Genomic DNA, 27,572 nt, shown 5'->3' on the forward strand with positions numbered 1-27,572 from the left:
AATCTCCTATGGCAGATGGATGAGGTATAATAACATGTAAGGCCACAGTCAGATCTATACCAGGCCTGTAAGGGTTAACCTCAGCCAGGATTTCTTTTTCCGCATTGGCCAAGACGGTAAAATATTTAAACTTGGGCTGGAGGCCAGGGAGTCTGGAGGGAGAGCCTCGCCCTCCTCTGAGCTCATCCTTAAAGCGGCAGGCGGCCGCGGGCTCCGGGGAGCCGCTCATCGCCCTCACCTCCAGCACTGACAGGGTTAAACCTCCAGCCGCCGGGGACAGCGCCGAGTCCTGGTTAACCCCCGTGTGGCCGGACAGACGGGCTAAGTATAGGGCAGGGCCGGCAGATGAGGCAGAGTATAGACTATACAGATTACAGGGGGGAGCAGCCTCCTCCCGGGAGAAGAAGCGCAGCGTCACTCTTCCCGCTAGTCCGTGCTCCATGCGGCGCTCTCCCCCTCCCAGGAATGAATGGACAGCCCGGGCTGGCAGGAAGTTGTAATGGAGCCCTCCGTGCTGTAGATGCGCCGGCCCTCCCTCACACATCTCCCGCAAAACTACCGGGAAAGGGAGGAAGTGCGGGGCTGCCCAGGCTGTGGTCCATGGCAGGAAGGGGCCGGGACGCCGTGTGACAGGGATGCTGCTGCTGCCTGCAGGTGGCGACCGGGAGAGGCGGGGCGCACGGCCACACTGCTGCCCGATTAACCTTGTGCAGAGGGCGAGGCTGCCCGGGGCTCTCCGCTCCTCCGCCCCTCCGCCCCTCTATGGGCTTGTCCTGCCCTGCCCGGACTGCAGACACGGTGAGGAGACACCGGGGGAGGGAGCCAGACCGAGACTGCCAGAGACATGAGAGACCGCGACAGAGCTGAGCGGCCCCCCTCTAAGGAGCCACTGTGAGGGGGGCGAGAAGTTTCTGCAGGACCAGCCCGTGTATTATAGGTAAGCTGTCCGTGTGCATAGTGCAGGACCACCCCGTGTATTATAGGTAAGCTGTCCGTGTGCATAGTGCAGGACCACCCCGTGTATTATAGGTAAGCTGTCCGTGTGCATAGTGCAGGACCACCCCGTGTATTATAGGTAAGCTGTCCATGTGCATAGTGCAGGACCACCCCGTGTATTATAGGTAAGCTGTCCGTGTGCATAGTGCAGGACCAGCCCGTGTATTATAGGTAAGCTGGCTGTGTGTATTATAGGTAAGCTGTCCGTGTGTATAGTGCAGGACCAGCCTGTGTATTATAGGTAAGCTGTCCGAGTGTATAGGGCAGGACCACCCTGTGTATTAGGTAAGCTGTCCCTGTGTATAGTGCAGGACCACCCCGTGTATTAGGTAAGGTGTCCCTGTGTATTAGGTAAGCTGTCCCTGTGTATAGTGCAGGACCAGCCTGTGTATTAGGTAAGCTGTCCCTGTGTATAGTGCAGGACCAGCCTGTGTATTAGGTAAGCTGTCCGTGTGCATAGTGCAGGACCACCCCGTGTATTATAGGTAAGCTGTCCGTGTGCATAGTGCAGGACTACCCCGTGTATTATAGGTAAGCTGTCCGTGTGCATAGTGCAGGACCACCCCGTGTATTATAGGTAAGCTGTCCGTGTGCATAGTGCAGGACCACCCCGTGTATTATAGGTAAGCTGTCCGTGTGCATAGTGCAGGACCACCCCGTGTATTATAGGTAAGCTGTCCATGTGCATAGTGCAGGACCACCCCGTGTATTATAGGTAAGCTGTCCGTGTGCATAGTGCAGGACCAGCCCGTGTATTATAGGTAAGCTGGCTGTGTGTATTATAGGTAAGCTGTCCGTGTGTATAGTGCAGGACCAGCCTGTGTATTATAGGTAAGCTGTCCGAGTGTATAGGGCAGGACCACCCTGTGTATTAGGTAAGCTGTCCCTGTGTATAGTGCAGGACCACCCCATGTATTAGGTAAGGTGTCCCTGTGTATTAGGTAAGCTGTCCCTGTGTATAGTGCAGGACCAGCCTGTGTATTAGGTAAGCTGTCCCTGTGTATAGTGCAGGACCAGCCTGTGTATTAGGTAAGCTGTCCGTGTGCATAGTGCAGGACCACCCCGTGTATTATAGGTAAGCTGTCCGTGTGCATAGTGCAGGACTACCCCGTGTATTATAGGTAAGCTGTCCGTGTGCATAGTGCAGGACCACCCCGTGTATTATAGGTAAGCTGTCCGTGTGCATAGTGCAGGACCACCCCGTGTATTATAGGTAAGCTGTCCATGTGCATAGTGCAGGACCACCCCGTGTATTATAGGTAAGCTGTCCGTGTGCATAGTGCAGGACCAGCCCGTGTATTATAGGTAAGCTGGCTGTGTGTATTATAGGTAAGCTGTCTGTGTGTATAGTGCAGGACCAGCCTGTGTATTATAGGTAAGCTGTCCGAGTGTATAGGGCAGGACCACCCTGTGTATTAGGTAAGCTGTCCCTGTGTATAGTGCAGGACCACCCCGTGTATTAGGTAAGGTGTCCCTGTGTATTAGGTAAGCTGTCCCTGTGTATAGTGCAGGACCAGCCTGTGTATTAGGTAAGCTGTCCCTGTGTATAGTGCAGGACCAGCCTGTGTATTAGGTAAGCTGTCCGTGTGCATAGTGCAGGACCACCCCGTGTATTATAGGTAAGCTGTCCGTGTGCATAGTGCAGGACCACCCTGTGTATTAGGTAAGCTGTCCGTGTGCATAGTGCAGGACTACCCTGTGTATTAGGTAAGCTGTCCCTGTGTATAGTGCACCACCAGCCTGTGTATTAGGTAAGCTGTCCCTGTGTATAGTGCACCACCAGCCTGTGTATTAGGTAAGCTGTCCGTGTGCATAGTGCACCACCAGCCTGTGTATTAGGTAAGCTGTCCCTGTGTATAGTGCAGCACCAGCCTGTGTATTAGGTAAGCTGTCCCTGTGTATAGTGCAGCACCAGTCTGTGTATTAGGTAAGCTGTCCCTGTGTATAGTGCAGCACCAGTCTGTGTATTAGGTAAGCTGTCCCTGTGTATAGTGCAGCACCAGTCTGTGTATTAGGTAAGCTGTCCCTGTGTATAGTGCAGCACCAGTCTGTGTATTAGGTAAGCTGTCCGTGTGCATAGTGCAGGACCACCCTGTGTATTAGGTAAGCTGTCTGTGTGCATAGTGCAGGACCACCCTGTGTATTAGGTAAGCTGTCCCTGTGTATTCGGTAAGCTGTCCGTGTGCATAGTGCAGCACCAGCCTGTGTATTAGGTAAGCTGTCCGTGTGCATAGTGCAGGACCACCCTGTGTATTAGGTAAGCTGTCTGTGTGCATAGTGCAGGACCACCCTGTGTATTAGGTAAGCTGTCCCTGTGTATTCGGTAAGCTGTCCGTGTGCATAGTGCAGCACCAGCCTGTGTATTAGGTAAGCTGTCCGTGTGCATAGTGCAGGACCACCCTGTGTATTAGGTAAGCTGTCTGTGTGCATAGTGCAGGACCACCCTGTGTATTAGGTAAGCTGTCCCTGTGTATTCGGTAAGCTGTCCGTGTGCATAGTGCAGCACCAGCCTGTGTATTAGGTAAGCTGTCCGTGTGCATAGTGCAGCACCAGCCTGTGTATTAGGTAAGCTGTCCCTGTGTATAGTGCAGCACCAGCCTGTGTATTAGGTAAGCTGTCCGTGTGCATAGTGCAGCACCAGCCTGTGTATTAGGTAAGCTGTCCCTGTGTATAGTGCAGCACCAGTCTGTGTATTAGGTAAGCTGTCCGTGTGCATAGTGCAGCACCAGCCTGTGTATTAGGTAAGCTGTCCCTGTGTATAGTGCAGCACCAGCCTGTGTATTAGGTAAGCTGTCCCTGTGTATAGTGCAGCACCAGCCTGTGTATTAGGTAAGCTGTCCGTGTGCATAGTGCAGCACCAGCCTGTGTATTAGGTAAGCTGTCCCTGTGTATAGTGCAGCACCAGCCTGTGTATTAGGTAAGCTGTCCGTGTGCATAGTGCAGCACCAGCCTGTGTAGGTCCCATTTTCCTAGCTGCCCAGTTGTCTGGTATTCCAGCTAGCTTTCTCATCCCCCTGGCACACCTATTGCTGCCACCTTAGAGGGGGTAGATGTAGTGATAACATGACGGCAGAATTTTTTTTTGAAGAGTTGTGACATTAGATAAAGTATAAATAAAATCCCTCAAAAATACAGATATAATGTGTGTCGGGGGGAAAAAAAACTGATTGCAAAAACGCAGTGTGAACCCAGTCTTACACAGTGGAACAGCAGGTTCTATCATCGCTGGTCAGTTTATTATTTCTATAAAGTAGCCATTTCTGGAGTCTGTGCCCCTAACCACACATGCGGGGGCTGTCACCTGTCCTATGTCGTCTTCCGCCATTGCTTTGTAGGTCACCATGTAAAGTCCAGGACAGGCAGGAGCTGTAGTTAACCATCATAATCCGTCAGATTACAGATTAGATGAGGCGGGATCTGTAGTGCTGGAGCTTTCCCGGTACAATTCTGCTTACGTTGTTCTCAGTCTATGAAACCTGAAACTGAAAGTGTTAATAGATAAATAAGAGGACTGACAGCGCTGACAATAAGACGGCTTATGTATCGATTGTTCTCTGTGCAGGTCGGATCACTGTGGAATGAGAAGAAATGGCGGACCAGAGCCAAATCCAGTCATCTGCTTCCAAAAGCATCCGGCCGTTCCGCTCCAGCGAGGAGTACCTGGAAGCCATGAAGGAGGACCTTACCGACTGGCTCAATATGCTCTATGACTTGGACATGGACGCCGGCACGTTTCTGGAGGCTCTGGAGACCGGCTACACGCTATGTCAGCACGCTAACAATCTCAACCGGTTGGCCCAGGATTTCAAATCTCAGTATCCGGCGGCGGCTGCTACCATGCGGCTTCCACAAAAGGAGGTGACCTTCCAAGTGAAGGGGGCCCATCCTGGCTCGTTCATTGCCAGGGATAACGTATCCAACTTCATTGGCTGGTGCCGGAAGGAGCTTGGTATACCGGAGGTGCTGATGTTTGAGACCAATGACCTGGTGTTGAGAAGGGGGGAGAAGAGCTTTGTGCTGTGCTTGCTGGAGGTGGCCCGGAGAGGCGCACGCTTTGGCATGCCGGCACCCATCCTCATTCAGATGGAAGAAGAGATCGAAGAAGAGCTTAGCCGCGGCAGACCAAGCTCTGATCAGAAAGTATACCCGCGGCCTCAAATGCCTTCCAGGCCGCCTCGTACTTTATGTGATCTCAAGAACTTGGATGAATTGGTGAGCTCACGTCTGAGAGGGTCAAATCTTATTACTTTCTGCTGGAAATGTCTGTTATCCATATAGTTCCATTCACATCATATTTCTGGAGGTATACATCATATGTCAGTGTAGCCAACATAGCTGCTAGGGGCTACGTCCGGTCTACTACCCAATCATGGACTGAGTTTGTGGAAGGACTAGTCAGAACTGGGCCTTAAAGGAGAAGTCCTACAAAATTGAAAAAGGACAGGTAGAGGGGTGCGGGAAAACAATAAACACAGTAAACTTACTATCCTTGTGCCCCACAGTGCCGTTGACCAACTTTAGTGTCCTGCAGCGTCATTGCTCACTCAGCCAATCAGTGACTAGGACGGGACACCACTGCAGTCACTGACAGGCTTAGCGGGCAATTGATCAGCCAGGCTGTGATGTTGCAGCTGGATGAGCCGGGTATGTGACGTAACCAGATTCCAACCGGAGACACGAGGATTATTTTCTCGCACACCCCTGCTTGCCTGCCTTTTTTTCAATCTTGTGGAACTTCTTCTTTTAAAACTTTCTGGTCTAGAAATTGACTTGTCATCAGGCATAAGGAAAAATGTTTGGAGAAATAGAAGAATCTTGTTGTTCAGTATATTTTCCAGAATGGATTGCTTTCATCACAGTCCTCCCATCCTGCCTATTCCCCTCCCACAGCACTCCTGCCAGTTCCTCCTCCCAAGGCTGTGGCAGAACATCTCACTTGCTGCCTCACTCCCTTCTGCTCTTTCTGTAGCATCAATCACCACAGGGCACATGAGAGATAGCGAGAGATATGGTGACGTCACTGGGGGCGGCTGATGTGTTGTGTCGGGAGCTGGAGACAATACACCTTCTGTAGTTCTTCTCATTTCCATTTCCTGTCAGTGATGAATTGCACAAAAGTCACTAAAACCAATACTATTAGTGATTACACTATGCCTACTATGCCTTGGGGTAATAATTATATAAATACATTTTTTTTATACCAGAATACCCCTTTAGGTCCCTCTTCAAATTTCGGCTGAGGTCTTATTGACTCCCAAGATGTAGAGGATTTTTCTACCGCTGCTGTTCATAGGTTTTGCTTTGAGGATCTTAACAGGGATTTCAGATTTAGACTGAAAAACCAGAACAGCCTCCTGTAGTTATAAAATAGCAGAGGACACTGTACTTGTGTCCAGCCCTGGTTCTCTGTTACACTCCAGTGCATCTGTGTACTTTCCCCAATGATACACACTCCCTGCTCTGCTAGTGACATTCTGTATACCAGGGATGGGGAACCTCCGGCCCTCTAGCTGTTGCAAAACTACAATTCCCACCATGCCTGGACAGCCAAAGCTAAAGCTTTGGCTGTCCAGGCATGATGGGAATTGTAGTTTTGCAACAGCTAGAGGGCCGAAGGTTCCCCATCCCTGCTGTATATACTGTGCTCATTATAGCCAGAGTATTAAGATAACTGCGATGGTGGCAACTGGAAGTTCACAGTTTCCATACATATAAGGAAGCTGACCGCTATCTCTCCTGATCGCCATATACACATGTACATTTGCCAGTTTGCATGTGTGCTGAATGTGGAAAACTTACTAGAACCCCCCCCCCCCAGTGGTGGCTTATCTCCCTGAGAGCAAAATTTTTGGGTACTTGTAATCCAAAATACCCGATCCTTCTCTTTTCCAATATTTGCCATCGTGTACAGTAAGGGCCCTATTCCACCGGACAATTATCGTTCAGATTATCGTTAAATTGTTCGAATCTAAACTATAATCGTTTGGTTAAAATGCAGTTAACGATTAACGACCGAACGAGAAATCGTTGATCGCTTTAAAAGACCTGGACCTATTTTTATCGTTGCTCATTCACAAATCGTTTGCATTGAATAATACATCGTTCGGTCATTCACAATAGATACAAACGCAGTAGCGAAGAAATAGTGAAGAAAAAACTATCGCAAATACGATCATAAGTAACGATTATCGTTCCATGGAAATGAGTGAACGTTTTCAGGTCTTTCGCAATAGCGGTCGTTTGAGATCGTTAATCATTAACGATTATGCAAACGATAATCGTCCCGTGGAATAGGGCCCTAAGGGTACTATTACACCAAGCAATTTTTCGACGATTAACGATGAACGATCTTAAACGACTGCTAAGGCTGGTATTACACGGAGCGATTATCGTTCGAAAAATCGTTAAATCGTTCGGATTTGAACGATAATTGTTTCATGTAATAGCAGGCACCGATTAAACTACCAACGAGAAATCGTTGATCGTTTAATAGCATCCGGACCTATTTTTATCGTTTGATCGTTTGCACATTGTTCGGTGGAATAAGAATTCGCAGCTGAAATGTACGCAATACCGACGACTAAACGACCGCAAGAACGATCATAAATAACTATCATCGTTCCATGTAATTGGGCGAACGATTTCGGGTCGTTTGCCTTAGCGGTTGTTTAAGATCGTTAATCGTTAGTCGTCGAAAAATTGCTTGGTGTAATAGTACCCTAAGGCAGACGACCCGAAATCGTTCGCCCAATTACATGGAACGATGATTGTTATTTATGATCGTTCTTGCGGTCGTTTAGTCGTCGGTATTGCGTACATTTCAGCTGCGAATTCTTATTCCACTGAACGATCAAACGATAAAAATAGGTCCGGATCCTATTAAACGATCAACGATTTCTCGTTGGTCGTTTAATCGTTGTCTGCTATTACATGAAACGATTATTGTTCAAATGATTTAACGATTTTTCGAACGATAATTGCTCTGTGTAATACCAGGCTAGGGCTAGCCCGGGGGGATTACATTCCCTGCGGCTGCAGAAGTTGGATCTGAGCGTTCAGGTTTAGATAACGTTGCCAAACCTGAACATTTTGACATCATCTCAACGCTAGTCCCTTTTTTTTTTTTTCTGCATCTGTGAAATGTACTGTTATGTCTTCATCCAGCCATGTGAATTCATACTCAGTTATTTTTATGAATAACCTCGGGCAGCCCCCTGGGCTTATCAGCTCTTAGCATGGACATATCCATTATTTGCCATTGTTCCGGGAATCTAATGATAGTTTTGCAGACAGACACCTCGCCCACCGTCTCTAGAAAGGAACTGATGTAATGACAAGTTTTTCCTGTCGGCAGTCGTCTACGTTGAGTAGACTTTCCCCCGATGTTTGTATATCTCCAAGGCGATAGAGACTTTCTGTGGAAAGCTTCATGAAGTCGTGTCCTAGTTTTCACTCGCTGCAAAATAGGATCCCATAAAATAAAAGTGGATATTACTATGGCTCAGAAGTGAGTCATTTCTTGTCTGTGTGTATACTGTCAGTATACTGAGGAGCCCATTGTGTGCTCCACTGCCCATCTGAGGTAATGCTGCTTGTGCTAACAGCCATCTGAGTAATGGAGGCGGCTTCTCTTACTGTGTATGAGCCATTCGGCATTATATGTGTAATTAAAGGGGTATTTCACTGAAACATAAGATTTCATATACTGCTGCTGCCCAAGGCAAGACTAACAACTCCTTCCATACCTGTTATCTATTTAGTCTCCTTCCCCTAGTTTTGAGCTGCTGCTTTTTCTTGAAACTACAAAAAAAGAAAGTACATTGTTTGTGCCTTCAGCAGAAAGCGGCAGCTGAGAACTGGGGGAAGGGGACTGAATAGATAAGTATGGAAGAAATTGTTAGTCTCACTATGAAAGCATATGAAAAATTATGTTAGAGCAGAATACCCCTTTAAATGATATCCTGATAAACTCTTAGAGTCTATACACTACAATGGTTATAGGGTCATAGAGGCCGCTGTATGTATATGCAGGCAGTGACGTCTCAGGTCTGAATTGGGATTCCATGTATTGTACGCCACTGTATAAATGGCTCATTCAGAGTAGATATGCTCTTTACCAATCTGATTCTGCCTGATCTGGCTGTTTTTGTTATACAGGTTCGGGATATACTTGGTTGCTGCACTTGTCCTTCCCAGTTTCCAATGATAAAAGTGTCTGAGGGGAAATATCAAGTTGGAGACACTAACACCCTCATCTTTGTGCGGGTAAGCGCTGGATATTTACTACTTTTTCATATATTTGACCTTAAATACAGACTAAGGCTATGTTCACACAACGTATTTTTTCGTATTTCTACAACCGTATTTCTAGGATTGCAACAGCGGCCGTAGTTAATACGGAAAAATACGTTGGCTTGCTGTCTATGGGGTCCCGGCTGAAGCATATACACATAGTATACGCTCCGTCCGGGATCCCTAGCGGCGGCGCAAACAATTGACATGTCAGGTTTTTTTGCAGCCGATTTTCATCGAATAGCGGCCGCAAAAAACTTGGTAAATTCACACTATAAAGCGAGCGGCTCCGTCCGCTTGCTTCATAGTGTGCTGTGCTGAGTTCTGATGTTTGAATCTCTTATCTTGCGTTTGTTTAAAGGGAATGTACCATCAGGCCTGGGCTGAAGCACTGGAGACGGGCCGACCCAGTGTCTCTATGACACGGCTCCATTAGAATCAATAGAGCTGCATCATAGAGGGGCGGGGGGTTCCTCCCACTGGGGGTGGGTCTGCCCGCCTCCAGTGCTTCATTCCAGGCCTGATGGTACATTCCCTTTAAGCTCTACGTCTTTGCTGTTGATGCCATGTTCACCTCTGGTCTCCATTGTTACATGTATTCATATTATCAGCTGTTTTTTTTTCCTTTTATGGAAATAAATGACGTTATGATTTTATAATCTCCTTACTTTTAGAGATTGATACACAGAACCCCCTTCTATGACATTTATAGGGCATATGGATAAAGTTGACTTAAGGAGTTCTTTGTTTAAAAAAGAGAGTCTGTCTTTCAAAAACAGCTCCACCCTTGTCCTCTGGTTGTGTGTCGTATTTCAACTCTGCTCTATTTAGTTAAATGGAAACTAGTTGATGAGTTGCAATGCCACACACAAACTGAGGACGAGTGCCACTGTTTCTGGAAGAAAGCGGCTGTGTTTTCTTCTGATACTGGATAACCGCTTGAATAAAACAGCCCCTTTAAATTAGATTAGGCAATCATAAGGCTTTAATCTTTGTATTGCTAAGGTGTTTGTTTGTTTTTTCACACTGTTTTTGCAGTCCCCTTTTTTTTTCATCTATTTTATACAAAAAAAGCAACACAAATGCATCCGTTTTGATCTGTTCTTGTTGACTTTCATTATTAAAAAAAAAAATAAGTTTTAGGCTGTGTTCACACTACGTAGATTTCAGTCAGTATTGTGGTCCTCATATTGCAACCAAAACCAGGAGTGGATTAAAAACACAGAAAGGCTCTGTTCACACAATGGTGAACTTGAGTGGATGGCCGCCATATAACAGTAAATAACGGCCATTATTTCAATATTTCAACAGCCGTTGTTTTAAAATAACAGCAAATATTTGCCATTATATGGCGGCCATCCACTCAGTTTCAACATTGTGTGAACATAGCCTTTGTGTTTTTAATCCACTCCTGGTTTTGGTTGCAATACTGACTGAAATATACATATACTGACTGAAATATACGTAGTGTGAACCCAGCCTTAAAATGTATCAGATTTTTTTAGTGTACACAAATGTGGTCGATCACGTTTTTGTGTACCCTAAAAAAAAAAGATGCTTTTGGATCTGTTTTGCTTTTTACCTAATATAATAGAAGTCAATGGAAAAACGGATGCACACAAATGATCAGGTTGTTTTTTTTTTTTTTTGCATAAAACGGATGAAAAAAATGGATTGCAAGAACGCAGTGTGTAACCCACCCTTAGACATGATACCCTAAGGGGCACATAGAATATAAATGACCGTTCTTTTCTCTTTACAAGTAATACAGAGGTTGTCATATTTATGTATGGTCTGCACAGGCTTTACTTCCTTAGTGAATAGGTCAGTGAATTCAGTTTCCATGATTGAATACGGACAATGAGACTGGTGACGGAGTAAATGGGAAACAGAAGCTGTCAGGTAAATTATTTAGGAACGATGAGAAGTCGCCTCATTCTCTATTCTCGGACTTCATCCATTAGTAATATGCTTTTGGTCTCTTTTAAGCATAGCAGTTTCAGGCACCGCTGTTAGTATCCTCTGTTCTTACACTGGTCATGTATGTTGGATAAATGCCTGCAGACTCCAGTTATTTCAGTAGCATGTGCTTTTACTAAAATCAATATATTAGTATTGGTGACAGATCCTCCATTGGTTGCAGCCAGCTTCCCGTCAGGCTATTGTAATACATAAACCTGTTCATGTCTTGCAGGTTTTACGGAATCATGTTATGGTGCGTGTTGGGGGAGGATGGGATACTCTAGAGCATTATCTGGACAAACATGATCCCTGCAGATGCCAGTTTGCTTGTGAGTATATACTGCATCATAGTGGCACATAGAAGAAGAATTATTATTATTTTTTTATAACTTTGATATTCCTCAAATTCACGACTGCTGCAAGGAAAATGACCATGTTGGGTCCTGGGGGGTGCAGGACATTGAAGCGTCTGAGAAGGTGTTATAAAAAGCCAGTTATTCTTGTTACATATATTGTATTCAAAAGACACCTGCACTGAAAGAATACAAGTATACCTAGTTATAGAAAAAAAAAGTACAATGTTCATGTGTTTGGGAAATAATACATGATGGGGTACATTTACGAAGCGTACGCCAGGGAAAAGGGGCAGATTCGACCATTCTCCCTGGAATACGCCTCCTGTACGCCGTGCTCGCCTGATTGGCGGGCTGGGGGAGCTTGGGGGGCTGTGACAAGACGGCAAGGAGGTGTGGCCTCCTCCCGGGCCTCAATTATCATGATCCGAATCTAGTACACCGATCCAAATTTAGTACGCCGGGCGCAGGTTCAGGGGCCCGGCTGGATTCACTAAGAGTCGTGCGCCTCTTAGTGAATTCTGCCAAGGAAAAGGGGACGGAGCCTAATATAAGACGGGCGTACTTGTACGCTGGTCTTCATAAATCCCCCCAATATCTTATACTTGGTTCACACTATGTTCATGCTGCCTGTTTAATGTATCTACTTAATGGGGGGGGGGGGCAGATGTAGTTGTATGCCATCTGTTAGAATCCATCTTCCATTGACCTACATTATACAAAAAAAATGTAAACATCTGTTTGTTTTTGTTTTGTCTTTTTGTTTAGTTTTTTAGTAACATACCTTCCAAACTTCCTCCATCATGTTAGATCACTGGTTTATTGAACAATTATCTCAATTAAAGCAGAGCTATTGTTTAAATAGTATTTCTTTTAGAAGCCAGTATGGTTTTAGCAGATTAACCCTTCAGACTAATGACAACATGCATTCAGTGCTGTTATTGAGCTCCCTCCGTGGTGTGCAGCTGTTTCTCATACTATTTCAGGGGATGGCCCCAGAGCCGGGCTGTTTAGCAGTAGTGCACACACAGTTACTTCCCTCCTTACTTCTCTGGCCAATCACAACACGTCCTCCTGTGTGTGCAGAAATGAAATAAACAGCAGAAACATTACAATACGCCCTGCTGCTGAAATAAGAGGAAAGCCTCAAATGGAGGCTAGTTGTTTGAAACAGAACTAATCCTTTAACTCTTGTTATCCATCTACAGCCCACCGCGCTCCGGCATCACGCCCAATAACATTTTCCCCGCAACGTGGAGCAAACATCACTCCTACCCATGCTTCCAGCCCATCCCGGGGACGTCATTCTGAGGGCTTGCCCAGAAATCTTCAGAATCCGGAGGCAAACACACCACGGCGATCCATTCCAGGCCCAACCGCCTCTCTGAACAGCACCTCCAAGACAGTGCCTCATAAGGAGCGACCAGGAATGCCTGGAATAAACTCTTTCAGGTATGCCGCTCCGCTCCTACACCTTATCGTGCGATAGTGAAGCTCACCTGCTGAACTTTTTCACCATGGTTATATTACAGGGGGTGTAAGAATAAAGCTAACTTTAGTCAGCAAGTCTTCAGTAACATGAAGTAACCCATCTTATATGGATATTGATGTGTGTTGGGACATTCAGCTTTTGGCAGGTCATCATTTCTAGGTGAACAGACAAACACATTAAATAAGGGTCATTTTACACAGCCCAACATGGAGCCGTGGAGGGAGTCAAACCAACGCGTCCTTTAAACAACATGACGAACAGATCACAAGCCCTGCATACATACCTTTTTATGCTGCTGGTAATCCGGCATCCCACTCTGCTAGCTCTCCCGTCCTGTATCTTCAGGCCGCTGCCTCTGTCTGTCAATCGTTCTTGAAGAGGCAGAGGGAGAACAGAATGCCAGATCCCAAGCGGCGCAGTAGGTAAGTATGTACGGCTTGTGATCTGGAAACTGACAGCACAAATATATAGATATCTGTTCTGTCAGTTTCCCTTTGTTATTGGCCAGGAAGATGTGCAGCCAATAGTGATACATTAAAAAGATGCCATCAGTCAAGGATCGGGTGCTTTCCTGCCCTCCCAGCGTTTCTAGTAATGCTCCTGGACGATGATCGGCACCTAGAAAAGGCCCTTTAGACCAAGCAAAATTGCCACAGCAAAATATGGTCATACGCATGAGATTGTGATGATCATTTGCCTCATTGAGAGAGTGTATATATAGTAAAAAGCTGCACCAATAACAAGATAAGGCATTCTGTGAACAGAAAGTCCATTCTATTTGGTGAATTACGTAATCTGCCTTGACATACACTTGCACTGTACACATTTATATATAGGAAAATGTTGGTACATGTTTCAGCAGAGGTTATGGGTACTTCCACTGAGTATTAACCATATTCTTTTCTTGGAAAATCTAGAGAACTTAGATCACTTCAGTAACTTCCTGAAAGAACATAACACTTTGGGATTACCCTAAATCTACAGATTATATAAAGTAGTTCTTAAAGGGGTAGTTCACCCCCCCCAAAAAACTTCTTTCAACTGGTGTCAGAAAGGGCTATAGATTTGTAATTAACTTCTCTTAAAAATCTTACGCCTTCCAGTACTTATCAGCTGCTGTATGTCCTGCATGATATATAAATCCTATAACCAAAAAAGATGCTGGACAATATTCTTAAATTATTAAATCAAATCAAAGCTTTATTGTTACATACAAAAAACATGTTTTAAAAACGTACTAAAAAAAAGGGGGAAGCATAAAATGATACAGTACATACATTGGATGGCTTATAGGGCAAAAAATAGAGATGAATAATGTATGCTCTATATACTAAATTAAGTTGATGGTATATCACTCAGTCCCAGGAGGTATGTCCTGCATGATGTGGCATATTCTTTCTAGTCTGACACAGTGCTCTCTGCTGCCACCTCTGTCCATGTCAGGAACTGTCCAGAGCAGTAGCAAATCCACATAAAAAAAACTCTCCTGCTCTCCAGACTAGAAAGAATACGCCAGTTCCTGCAGGACATACAGCAGTTGATAAGTACTGGAGGACTTGAAATTTTTTAATAGAAATAAATCACAAATCTAATACTTTCTGGCTCCAGTTGATTTAAAAGAAAAAAAAAATGGTAACAGCCCCTTTAAACAGTCATTACAACACAGAACAGACAGTAATCTTGGGATATATACAGTAGGTTGTTCTTTTCCTTAATCAAATTGGTAAACTATTTTTATTACTTGCATTGTCATTCTGATACAGGAAGTCTTCTTCCCTTACCCGTACCTCCCATTCCTCTACTTCATTATTATTTGCTAATTTCTCATCTCTGGCACTTGGGAGCCGAGCCCAATCCATTAAACAAGCCCAGACCACTATTGTTCCAAACTCTACAGATTCATGCAGGAAGCATCGGGCCAGATCAGATTCATGTGTCATCCTGTCAGATGATAAAGTTGTCTTCATCACTGCAGTAAATTGCTATGTACTGCTCCAGAGGATTGTTCACCCCTATGAACATAGACATTGCGCATAGTGACTACTCATCTAGGAAACCCAATGTGTAATGTTCCAGAGAAACAATTCAATTCTAGTTCTGTAGCTTTGTGACTGTAATAAGTTCTTCCTAGACTTTTTATAGCTTTTATGCTTCTTAAATCACCAGTCAGCCCAGCCAGCTCCAGTATAATATGGTGGACTTTGATAAAGTAATATAAAGGGGATGTGTCATATACTAAAACCTGTTCTTTTATCTAATCTGTTTCTGATTGTGCTTTATTATTGAGGCAGCCATATCTCCTGGGCTTCTGCTTTGTTAAAGGGGTTATACAGCGCTACAAAAACATGGCCACTTTTCCCCCTTTCTTGTCTCCAGTTCAAGTGTTGTTTGCAGTTCAGCTCCATTTACTTTAATGGAACTGCATTTGAAACCACACCAGATGTGAAGACAAGAGAGGGGAAAAAGTGGCCATGTTTTTGTAGCGCTGGATAACCCCTTTAACTGTATATAGGGATATGCACATGTACATAGGAAATGGGAACGCCCTATCACTGTACAGCAGCCAAACTGTGACCATCACCCATTTTAAATGACCCAATCCCAGATTTATTTATATAAAATTTTCCGGGCCAATCTTCCGTCTGGCGACTAAGCCTAATATTAGGACAAAGGCTTTTTAGTATTCTCCTCCTCCTCCTGCAATAAAATGGATTATTTTATAATATAGATTGCAATCGCGTCAGTAAAAGTTCTTAAGAAATATGTTAAATATAAAAACTTGAATAGGTGATTTTCTGATGACACATTGGCTTTACTAGAGCATTGTATGGCCACTGCACATTAATAGCCAGTGAGTCATTATGACCCGTTTTTCATCTGCCCATGTACAGTAGGTAATGGAGAAAAAAATGTAATATTACACCAGACTGACAATTTAGAGGGGTTTATAGATGGCAGAAGTGGATAACCAGTGGCTTTAAAATCGACTTACTAATCTGCTTTTATTTTCAAAAGTGAATTAATCGGGGGATTGCGGCCATGGTCATGTGATCCTGGATGTCTGGAGGGTTTCAAGTAATTTGTAATGGGTCCTCATAGACTCGCACAGCATGGAGCTTCCTCCCCTCCCTGTATGTTTCAGCACATGATTAGTGGCATGACTAAAGGGGCAAAACATCCTGCTTGGTTCATTTATGAAGCCAGAGAAGGGGATTGACTTAAAGGGGTTGTCCCATTAGGATATATAGGTCTAAACTGATGCATTACATGAATATTAAGCATGTTTGTATCATTTCTGAAAGTGACCTGTTAAACACATGTATTTACTTTCTGTTCCCCTAGTTACTTTACTTAACCTTGCTTAGTGGGATAATCATTCACATTAGACTGCTAGAAACAGTATCACTGCTAGGAAACCCTGATCCTAAAGCCTTTCAGGAGGCTATTTCCTGGCTGTAAAAATTATAATAATTCATACTCTCCTGCTGCAGCGCTGTCCTCCTCCTCTTCTCTCCTTTGCTCTGCGTGCGCACGAGTGACGCCTCTCGTGCACCGAGAGACGGGGGAGGTAGTGGTCTCTTGTGGCTGGAGGTATAATGCTGCCTCTGGCCACAAGAGTAATTGGCGGGGTCAGAAGCCAATGGCCCAGCCCAGTCAATCACAGCTCCGCTATGGACTGTATGCACTCATAATTAGAAGTGCTTACAGTTAAACAGCCAACGTCGGCACCTGGCGTCAGGTGCTGGTGCTAGCCTGGGCTGCTATGCAATTCATTCAGAATTCCGGACAGATTCCAGATGTGTCCCTAAATTTTCCGGCAAAGACACCTTTCTCAGTAAAAATCCTGACTGGTATCCATGTCCAATAGAAGCCTTGCTTGTATCAGAAGGCGTAAACAATCGTAACTAATGACTATTGTTCTGTGTGTTATGGTGAACAATTTCAGATCGTTCCCAAAAACACTTATTGAAAACGAGAAATTGCTTCCTTTAATAGGACCCTTAGTCTTTCTTACCATTGTTATCAGTTATCACCTAATACATGACGCCTCAAATATGAATTACTAGTAGAAGGTTTACACACACATAGTTGTGTTGTAGACTGTCTATTGCAAAAATGTCTATGTCCAAAAGTAATATCTCTGTTGTAAAAAAAAAAAATAAAAAAAAATGCAGGATTCTCAAAAGCAACTGTGTACTATAAGCAGTCTGAAGTCAAGTTAACACAGTAGACACAACATCCTTTGTTATCTGAAGAGTCTTAAGGAAAGTCAGCTGACTGTAAAAGGAAAGGTCACTGACAATCAGAAAAAACTCTCTGCCTCGACTTTTTTTTTTTTTTACTCCCCCCCCCCCCCTCCTTTGAAGCCAATGCGACAAAATGGCAATAAGTGAGATCATCTTAAAACTCCTTCACACACTGTATTTTTAGTCTTTTAAATAATTGTAAGAGCACACAAGTGTTTATGTAGCATTTTTATCTTTGTACAGAGCAGCCTTGTCTGTAGGATTCTTCACTCCCTGCAGCCACCAGCCGCAGACATGTCTGATCCTGTCTCTGAAGTGACAGGCCGCTTAGCCAATCGCTGGCCGAGACGTGACAGCACTGCAGGCAGTGATTGGCTGAGCGGTCTGTCACTTCAGACATGGGTTCAAAAGGGTGAGGTGCGGTGAGGCGGGAATCCCAGAAACAAGCCAGAAGGACACCAGGGGAGCGTGGACAGGTAAGTATATGTCCTTATTACTTTCTTTACCCTAGCATCAGCCTTCGGCCACACATCTCTATTACATGTAGCGATGTGCGGTCGGCAGCTGAATATTTTTAAACTTGCTGAAAGAGACTGATCGGCTTCTCGGTTGATCGTTGTCTTTATTACACAGAGCGATATGTATCCGAATTGTCCTGATTCGGCAGACAGTCGCTCCATGTGACAGGGCCCTAAGTCTCGTACTATCTAAACACACTGGTGGATTCATGGAAGCGCGGCTCATAACTGCTGTCATAGTTAGGGGAGCAGGATGTCCTACTCTCTGAGCTTAGGGGGAATAGAGATGAGCAAACATCAAGCACACTGAAGAAGTTGGATGCAGCCCTATAGAGCACTGGAAAACATGGATACAGCCTATGACCTATGGCTCTACCCATGTTTTCCGGGTAGTCTTAACGCTACAACTTCATGTTTTGATTGACCAGATCGTGGTTGAGGTACACTCGTGTCTATAGGGGAAGCTATTTTTCACGTACACACACATAACGCCTTATTCTGAGAGATCACTTGAAATAACAGATACTCGTTAAGAGAAAAACACTTGTTTAGCGCAAACCTGAAATGAAATTTTACATCCCAGGGTATGTGGGCACACAGAATTTTGAGCCTTTTGGACCTTTGGTGAATATTCTATAAGCATGCTTGCATGGATTGTCACTAGTTTGTCCGAACCTGAGCGATCGGTATTTGATTAGCTGGGGCTGCTGAAGTTCGATAAAGCCCTAAGGTTGTCTGGAAAACATGGATACAGCCTATGACTATATCCATGTTTTCCACATAGCCTTAGGGCTTTATCCAACTTCAGCAGCCACCGCTAATCAAATGCTGAACGATCGGCTTCGGATGGACTCCAGCATGCTCGATATTCGCCCATCTCTAATTGTCACACATCTGAGAATTAAGGATTCATTGCCAAGACCTTACTATAATCGGATGGTTTGTAATGTCCTTTTAAAATGATCAGAGATTATATGTAGTTCAGTATAATGACTTTCTGTATTTTAGGTTTAGTGGTCGTACCAGTTCTTTCAAGTCATAGTAGTGATTACATGGTATATCTTTTGCATTCATTTTTTTTATACAGTTTCTGCTTTCTTTTACATACGGTAAAATTTCTTTAACCCAGAAAACAAAAACAGGGAATAAAAAATTATAGACCGCTTAATTTCTTATGCCTTACTATGGAATTTAAATGTAATCAAAGAGGGTTCTCCTCTCTGTTAGCCAGATGGCATACACAACACAAAAAAGTATTTGTATCCTGAAGAACTTGGCACATACATGTACTACTTACGCAGCATAATGATCCCCTGAAGCTGGCACCCTTAAAAGAAATTTAGCTGAGAACCCACCTATACTAACCTGTTTAGTATAGGTGGATAAGTGCCAAGATGCTTCCAGTGTAAATCATTATTGATATTGATGAAGCAGCAGCATCTGCGCACTTGAATAGCGGTGAACTGGGGGTGCTGGAAACGCCTCCAGTGCACCAAAAAATATTGGTGCTTCAATCTCAGACCACTGATTTGGAAACAGCACAGTATGCATCTCAGCACTGAGCCTCCCATATTAACAGGTTAGTATGGGAAAGATTTCTGTTAGATTCCCTTTAATGGTGTTTTCCACCCTCTACAGAAAGGCTTTTAGCTTATTGTGCTTATAGAGAAGCCTCTTTATTTGAAGTTTCTTGTGTAAAATCATCATAGCCAATATAAAATTGTTAAAAATATAAACTTGCGTTCTCTTTTTACTCCCACAGGCCTATGTTGCCTGCCCTTCTAGGTTTTACAGTACTTAAAAAAAAATATATATATAATTTCTCTCTGCAAGGTGCTGGGTTAAAGGAATTTTGCTGTAGTTTGTGACTTATTCTAGGGTCATGCTGAGTGTAACACTGCATGCCCTTTTTACATATTTAATTGTTGGTGATATACACACAAGAATTAAATCTGTTTCCAGTTTCTGTGTTTACCTGTGCATTTATTGTATTACTCTACAGTAATACTGGCTTTCTGTTTAAAGCGAATGTGCCAGTTTGATTATTGAAATTTTCTTTCATACTACCTTGTTGGCGCCAGTGCGTACATCCCATTGACAGTCTATTTTTTTTTTTAATTTTTAACCGCCACCCGATTCCCGGCATCTGCGCTGGTTTCTGATATGCTAATCGGGCTGCTCTATGCACTGGAGGTGGGCCTGGCATCCGCAGTGAACCAATATCCCCTCCTTTCTGTGACACTACCAGACTTGATTCTGATGGAGGCATGTCACAGAGGGGAGGGGTTATGGGTAAACTGGGGGTGTCAGGTTTTCCTCCCGTGCATAGAGTGGCCCGGTTAGTATATCACGACCAGTGCAGATGGTGGGAACTGAGAAGGGTTTAAAAGTGGACTATGCCATGGGGATGTACGTTCCAGCGCGACAACTTAGTATGACTTTTTTTTTTTCTTTTCTTCCCCCCCCCCCCCCCAATAATCAAACTGGTACGTTCGCTTTAAGGGTCTTCTTTATGGTAACATATTCCTCCTCCTTTGCTTTTATATTTTTGTTTCCTATTTTATACAATAGAGCATTATATCTTTTGATATATTTTGATCCCTTTATCATTATTCCTCCTTGTTTTAGGCCTCCTCGCCCCCGGCGGTATTCTGGTGACAGTGACTCTTCTGCCTCCTCTGTTCAAAGCGCCCCTGCAGGCAGAAAATCCGTAGATGTTCTGAGACCAGGACTTCGCTCTTCTATAACACGCAGTCAGTCTCAGGACAGAGGTCCTATACCAAGGCGATCACAGCCATCTCAGCCTGTCATGCCTGAACGTGGCAGAGTTCAAGGTCCTACAGGTCCTTCTACTCGACGAGCCCGAAGTCAGGGGCCTCCAGGTAACAAGAAAACTGTTTTGGTTATTACACGGGATAAAGATGGACAGCATTCATGGACCACTCCTATGAATTCTAAGCCACCTAATAGTCGCACTCAAACGGAACCTCTTAAATCTCAAGCGCGAAAACCAGTGGGATATGCCCCTGGCCCTTTGGATGTTTGTCAGGAACAACAGATTTATCGTAGTCTTGAGAGAGAGTTTTTGGAAAATTCACGACTTCTGGGGGCATCTGAGAACACTGGGGGAGTCCCATCAGCTTCCCTGTTACTTAGTCCACCTTCCAATGAGCCAGCTGCTTTAGACTCTGCATACTGTTCATCTAGTTCATCCTCCTCTTCACTCAATTTTTACATTAGTGGAGGAGTAAGGGAACAGAATACGGATGGAAATATTACAACACTTCCTACATCTACATGGAGAAGACTTCCAGCCCTGTCCAGCTCCTCAGATGATAGTTCCTGTCCACCTGCTACTGAAGACCTCCAGGAGGAGGTTGAGCCGGAAGAGACCTCTGTGGTCCTAGAGGGCGATGCAACCTCCAGTGAAGTGGTGATGAGACCCAAGAAAACGTTAAAAAGACCAGACAGAATCCCTTCTATTTATAAACTTAAACTGCGGCCAAAGATCCGGCCACGAGCAGATACGCAACCTGATAAGTCACCGTCTCGTATACCCACTCCACTTCACTACAGAACTGTAAATTCTCCACCTAAATCTGCACCCGCCCATCGTTCTTGGAGATCTCTACAAGCTGCCTTCTTCTCAGAGTCTGGAGTACAAGCAGATAATCCATGTGGGTGACAGGGTAGGACAATAGATCGCTATTGCCCTGACTATGAAGCTATGCTTTAGTAAGGAGATCGGACTGGGCCTCTCCCGAAAGAAAGCATGTTATGTCCTCAATCCATATCACGGATGACACTTCATTCTGCAGAAGAATGACTGCACAGTCACTTTTGCGCACTCCTAGATTATTATTATAGAGTATTGCAGCATGTGCGTTTTCAGGTGTCTGCTAGTATACAGCAATATCAAGCCTTTGCACGGCAGGGAAAAGGTGTAAAACCTACTATTACTACAACTTCCTACCAGGTGGCCGAAGTCTATAATATTCACTTTTTAGATTTTTTCTTTTTTTTTGGTCCCGTTGATCAGTTTTACGCTAAAATATTTTAAGATTTTAGCCGGCCTGGATTTTATATGTTGGAGTCTCCATGTTCAGTATTTAATTCTGCTTATTTTAGTTGTGGTAATGTAAGTATCCCAGACCAATACTGTGACCGAGGCCTACAGTCATTACTAGTCATCATTTCCTTCTCAGGACAATATAAACGGCTGTTTTGCACCCGTCTCATCCATATTACAGGTAGTTTAATAGGTTATTTTTATTTACGTAGTTTACATAGTTTAGCAAGGGGCTTATTCAATAGTTTTTTTTTTACATTATGGACCAACTTTATGATATAGCACTCACTTCATGATACTTTTATAATTTTTATTTTATTTTTTTTGCCAGGATCTGATGGTTTTTAAAGGAGTTTCTCAGTTTACAAAACTCATTTTCATACACCCTATTAGGGATTTATGACATAATAGATGGGGGTCCTATGTTCGTGATAAGTGGTAACAAAGAGCTTTTCATGCTCTCAGGCTTGTTCACACAGTAAAATAACAACACAATACAGCTGTATTTGCAGAGTAATAATGTGCTCTATTGAAGTTTGTGAAGAATTGTTCATCATGTACACAAAGTATAGAAGAACGAGTATGAGCGTCAAAATAATCAACTTGCTGGTTGTTTATGGCCTTACACAGAGATTATTGTGCAAAATAATTATGTCGTTCGAATTTAAGCAATCTTTCCTTGTATATGCAGGCAACCATCAAACGACTAATGGAAATTTGTTTGTGTCGCTGATGGCATCTTTTGAGCTGACCGTAAAATCGTTGACATTGTTCTTTTTTTTCCCCCCAATCATTCGTGTGTCTATATTTATATAATATATATAATTAGAGAATATGAACAATCAATTTTAGGTTGTTTGCAAAAGTGCTGGCTTGCAGTCGTTAATGGAAGAAAACGAAAAATAGGACCCTTACTGTTGTTCATAGCAGGCACTCAGATTACTACTTTTTAGTTTTTTTTAACCCTTTAGGACAATCTGGCATACATTTATAGTTCTATACGCAGCAGGTGTCAGCTTTTTAACCACTTAACGATCAACACATCTACATGGCTAAACAAAGAGAGCAGTTTCCCCTCCCCTGCAGCGGTAAGTGTTGTTGGGTTGTCATGCCAACCTGGGGCCTAATGAAAGGCTTTCCTAGGTCTGCCATTTTAGTACTCCTATAAGGGTCCTTTTACACACACAGATATCTGACAGATTTTTTAAGCTAAAGCTAGGAATGGATATATATTAAAAAAAAAAAAAAATCAGTCTTTCCTTTATGACCGGTTTTTGTTTATAGTCTGATCCTGGCTTTGGCTTCGGCTTCAATAATCTGTCAGATATCTGTGCGTAAGGGCCCTTAGACACTGTCATATACACAAAATTATAATGGTACCAATAAAATCTAAACCTCATCCACCCACAATTTTTACATTATATGAATAACTTAAAGGGAAACTAGAACATGGGGCACTGAAGATGAAGGTAAGTTTTTGGGCTATTTGGAGTTTATTCCCTATCCTATGCTAATGAGGTGTTATGGTGCACCGGGGGGGGGAGGGGGGGGGCTAGGCGATACAGATTATTGCACTGGGGCCGCTCCTAATAACACAGAAAAAATGTCAAGGACGAAGGTAAGAACCTTGATCCTTGGCGCCCTGTGTGCTTCAGGGACATATCAGCAGGTTAGATACTTCTAACCTGCTGATAGTTTCCCTTTAGTCTGATTTGTTGCTATGGGCCTCTGCCTTTATGGTAATAAACAAAGATTCCTTTTCTATTACTGTAAGCAAAGATCTTTACAAAAAAAAAAAAAAGTATGACATCAAGAGACTAAAAATCTGTGCCTGTCATGTGATGATTGTATAGGCCAGGGATGGGGAACCTCCGGCCCTCCAGCTGTTGCAAAACTACAATTCCCAATGGCTGTCCAGGTATGATGGGAATTGTAGTTTTGCAACAGCTGGAGGGCCGAAGGTTCCCCATCCCTGGTTAAGGCACACAACTTACAATGCTGGAATCACACATGCAGTTATCTGAGCCTATACCAGGACTGGGCCTCATCCTTTATTAGTAGATAATAAGTTACCACTCAGTGACTGTAATCACATCTATTGATCAAACTTATTTTAGAAAATTTTATAAGTCTGATGACCTGACTCCACAGATGTCATTATATAAGAAACAAAGTCAGGCCGGGACTTGTGGCTGCAATATGGGTGCATAAAAAGCATCTGTATTACATATGTAAACCGGCCTTAGGTTCTTCTTTTTTCTAGAGGTTTCTGTTAGTCAGCGGCGAACAAAAGAAAAAAAAACAGGGGATTCTCAACTACCATGATTTTAAATATGCAATAAATATTGTTTTAGAGCGAAGCTTGCTGAGATCTGCTGAAGGCTAGTATGATGAACGCTGAGATCTCAGTAGCCATTCTTTCTTTGCTTTTATCTCTATTCCAGAGAGTGGGAACCTTTTGGCCCTCCAGCTGTTGCAGTACTACATTACCCATCATGCCGGGACAGCCAAAGCTTTGCTGAAGGGGCTGAAGGTTCCCCATCCATGCTGTACTCCCTTCAGTATCGCTGGTTTTAGATTTAGTAGTGAAGGGGGGGGGGACTTCAGTCTACCATTCCTGCCAGCACACCGTAGTAGGAATGTCTAGCTTTTATGTATGTCAGTTGTTACAGTGCCGATGCCATTACATTGGTAGCCTTCACATTGCAACATTTAAGTACGTGTTGCTATAAGGTTTATAATGTAGCCATGCAATACTAACTGCTATAAAGCAGAGCTATTAAATATGTAAAAAGAAATTTAGAATCTCAGAAAACAGGGTCCAAATAGCAAGAGGAATGTCTGTTGTTTTTTCATCGGGAAATACTCACTTTTTTTAAATTTTGCTTTCATAGCTTTTAGGCACCATGATACCATACTAGCTAATGGGAAAATACTTGTTTGCATAACAGCCGGTCCTGTTGACTCCTCCTACGTATACATGCTTGGTTCAGTTGAGCGTGCTTGTGCTCTCCACAGAGAGAAGAATCGTCATTGTTAAAATTCTTTTTCCGGAAATTGTTCTGGGGAAAAGCTGAAACGTCCCGATATCAAAACGGATTGAACATCGGGATCGGGAGTGTTGGGGTTCTCACTATTATTTTAGATTTGTGGAATAAAATCACTTCCATAATCGCATCGACATGGCTGCTACAGACCTACATGTTCTAAATCATATCCATATGTTAGTTGCCGGCCCCTGAAATCAGCGAGTTTGTCCAACTTTGCTCGTATGTGTACAGACAGGTTATTTCTCATATTTGACTATATTTTGGCCTAAACTGACAATCTCATAAGAGATTTTTTTTTTTTAGTCTTATCAGGGAATTATCTGGGCCAATTTGACTGCTGTGTTGAATAAGATGACTCATGCAAATATATATATATATATATATATATATATATATATATATATATATATATACAAAGTCAATAAGTGTGTATACGAATAGGAGGTAAAACATAAATCCCATATGTTTCCTCACCACTTCACGGTGTATCTGATCATCTGCTGATGCTCTCCTTACAAATAGCCATTTAGAACATGCTAAGATTTATCAGTTCTTGTGGTTTAATTTTTTTTTTATTTTTTAGACAGTGTATTTATAGATGAAATATTTGAGTTTGTAGAAGAAAAATGGGACCATTTTATTTTGCTAAATTTAGCTGAAGTACAAGCTAAAGGAAATTACAGTTCTATGTCCACTAAACTGACTGGATTGTCGGTCCCACAGGATAGGTTCCCTCTGTGTTTGGACTGGGTGAAATGTTTCTGGGATATTGGCTTCTATAGAAGACGTCTGTTCTTATTTGTATACGGTTGTAATAAAAAGCATAGTCCAGTACACTTTTCAGAGCAGTTGAGATAAAGCTATACTCGTGTATGGCAGCTAAATGTCATGCACGGTATATGTCTGACTAATGAAGGTCTATGGATGTTATAAATGTATACATCAGGAGAATCTCCCTGCTTCATACCCAAACCTGGTATACCCCTGGCTATGCTTTTTGATAGCGTAATAGGAGACTAGATGTTTTGTAAAGCAAGTGAAAGAGAATGTATTGGAGCAATAAGGGATATGGGATGGAATTTCTATGGGCTACTAGGAGTCCGTGTTTAACGCATATTAGTTGTTTCTGGTCATTTCAAGGTACGATACAACACTAGTGTAATTTATTTCCACATGATCTGATTTTGTAGCTACTATATTGCTAGTAATAACCAAAGGCAACCTGTCACATAAAAAATGTAGTTTGGTCTGCAGGCAGCCTTGATAAAGAGCAGGGGGAGCTGAGCAGCTTCATATATAGTTTTGTGTGGAAAGTTCCAGGATAACTTTTTGTTCATTAGTGGAAGTTATTACTTGTTCTGGGCTAAGTTGTCAAGTGGGTGTTCCTACTCGTGATTGACAGGTATTTGTGCATAAGTGTGCCTATGTAGATCTGTCAATCACTGTGTAGGGCCACCCACTTGAGTAGAACAGAGTTCCATGAATAGATTATAAATTACCCTGGACCCCCTTTTTTTTTTTTTTTCTTATGACAAAGTACAGGGTTGATACCCGTCAGCCATTCTTCCTGTCATTGTCACAAGCTGACAGTATAGTAATCCGAAGCACTTTGCCTCGGGAGCAGATTTATCAGGTTATGGGTTACAGTTCAGTATTGGATAAAATGTCTTTTTTATACTGTTTCAATATTTTATTCAGCTTTAAAGCAATCCCCGGGCTGTATCCACGTGTAGACATTCAATGTGTTTGATGTTTCTATTGTAAGGACCCTCATAGATATATCTGTCAGCCAGATGATGGGATTTTGGTGTCCATGAAGAAGACATGTAACCTTATTCTTCAGCACTTTACCACCTGACAACATATACACTCTCGCCTTCTGATTCCTGCTATGTGGACTATTGCTGCAGTGCGTCTACATGTCCACTCGCTGTAGAGCGCATGAACCCTATCTGGCTCTTCCACATATAAAACAATGGCATCTGTTGGCCAGCTTGAAACTTACAGGAAATCCTAACCGAAAAGTGTTCCTTCTTATAAACTAAGCCATACACTTGTAGAAACGGACTGTTTGCAGAATGCTTTTCTAGAGTTGTAGTCTTCATTCGTGTAATATATATGTATGCAAAGTTGGTGCTTTTCATCCCTTCCTTGCTAGATAATCTAATGTCGTATTCACTGTGCACTTGGCCAGCTTCGACCAAACAGGAATGAACTTGACTATGGGTATGAGATACTAAATCGAGCTCCTCGATGAGCCTCTGCAGGTTTAGCTTTAGGTGTGATATATCCACCGTGTCCCCACCCTGATTCCTTTCTGCTGAAATTAAATTCCAGGAATGAGATTTAATATGGTCAAGACAATATAATCCAGAAGGAAGAGCGTAATGTTGAGCGATTGTGGATTTAAAGTTGACTAGAGAGATTGCTGGAATGTTCTGAAGAGTTTGTCTGTGTGAGTGCACCGGATCCTCTGACGTACGTGCACAGGTGTGTGTATCCAAGAATGGGTGTTGACAGGTATGTTAGGCAAAAGTGAAGTGTCTACTGTAATGTTGATTCTTGCTGCTGATTAAATATTTTGGGAAATTTT

General features: G+C 43.3%; 1 protein-coding gene across 3 annotated transcripts; it reads left to right on the plus strand.

Moving 5' to 3' along the window:
• Positions 1-205: 205 nt before the first annotated feature.
• On the plus strand, positions 206-27,572 carry GAS2L1 (growth arrest specific 2 like 1). Of its 3 annotated transcripts, none has more exons than XM_069961443.1 (6): positions 206-937; positions 4,559-5,208; positions 9,154-9,261; positions 11,483-11,579; positions 12,812-13,055; positions 20,489-27,572. In XM_069961443.1, the coding sequence occupies exons 2-6, from the start codon at positions 4,585-4,587 to the stop codon at positions 21,543-21,545; spliced, it is 2,130 nt and encodes a 709-aa protein (XP_069817544.1). In that variant the 5' UTR covers positions 206-937; positions 4,559-4,584; the 3' UTR covers positions 21,546-27,572. The 3 variants fall into 3 exon arrangements, with proteins under 3 accessions (XP_069817544.1, XP_069817545.1, XP_069817546.1); XM_069961444.1 differs by lacking the exon at positions 206-937 and adding an exon at positions 2,277-2,301; XM_069961445.1 differs by lacking the exon at positions 206-937 and adding an exon at positions 2,601-2,615.

This window comes from Dendropsophus ebraccatus, chromosome 3, assembly GCF_027789765.1.
Source record: "Dendropsophus ebraccatus isolate aDenEbr1 chromosome 3, aDenEbr1.pat, whole genome shotgun sequence".
NCBI classification, from domain to species: Eukaryota; Metazoa; Chordata; class Amphibia; order Anura; family Hylidae; genus Dendropsophus; species Dendropsophus ebraccatus.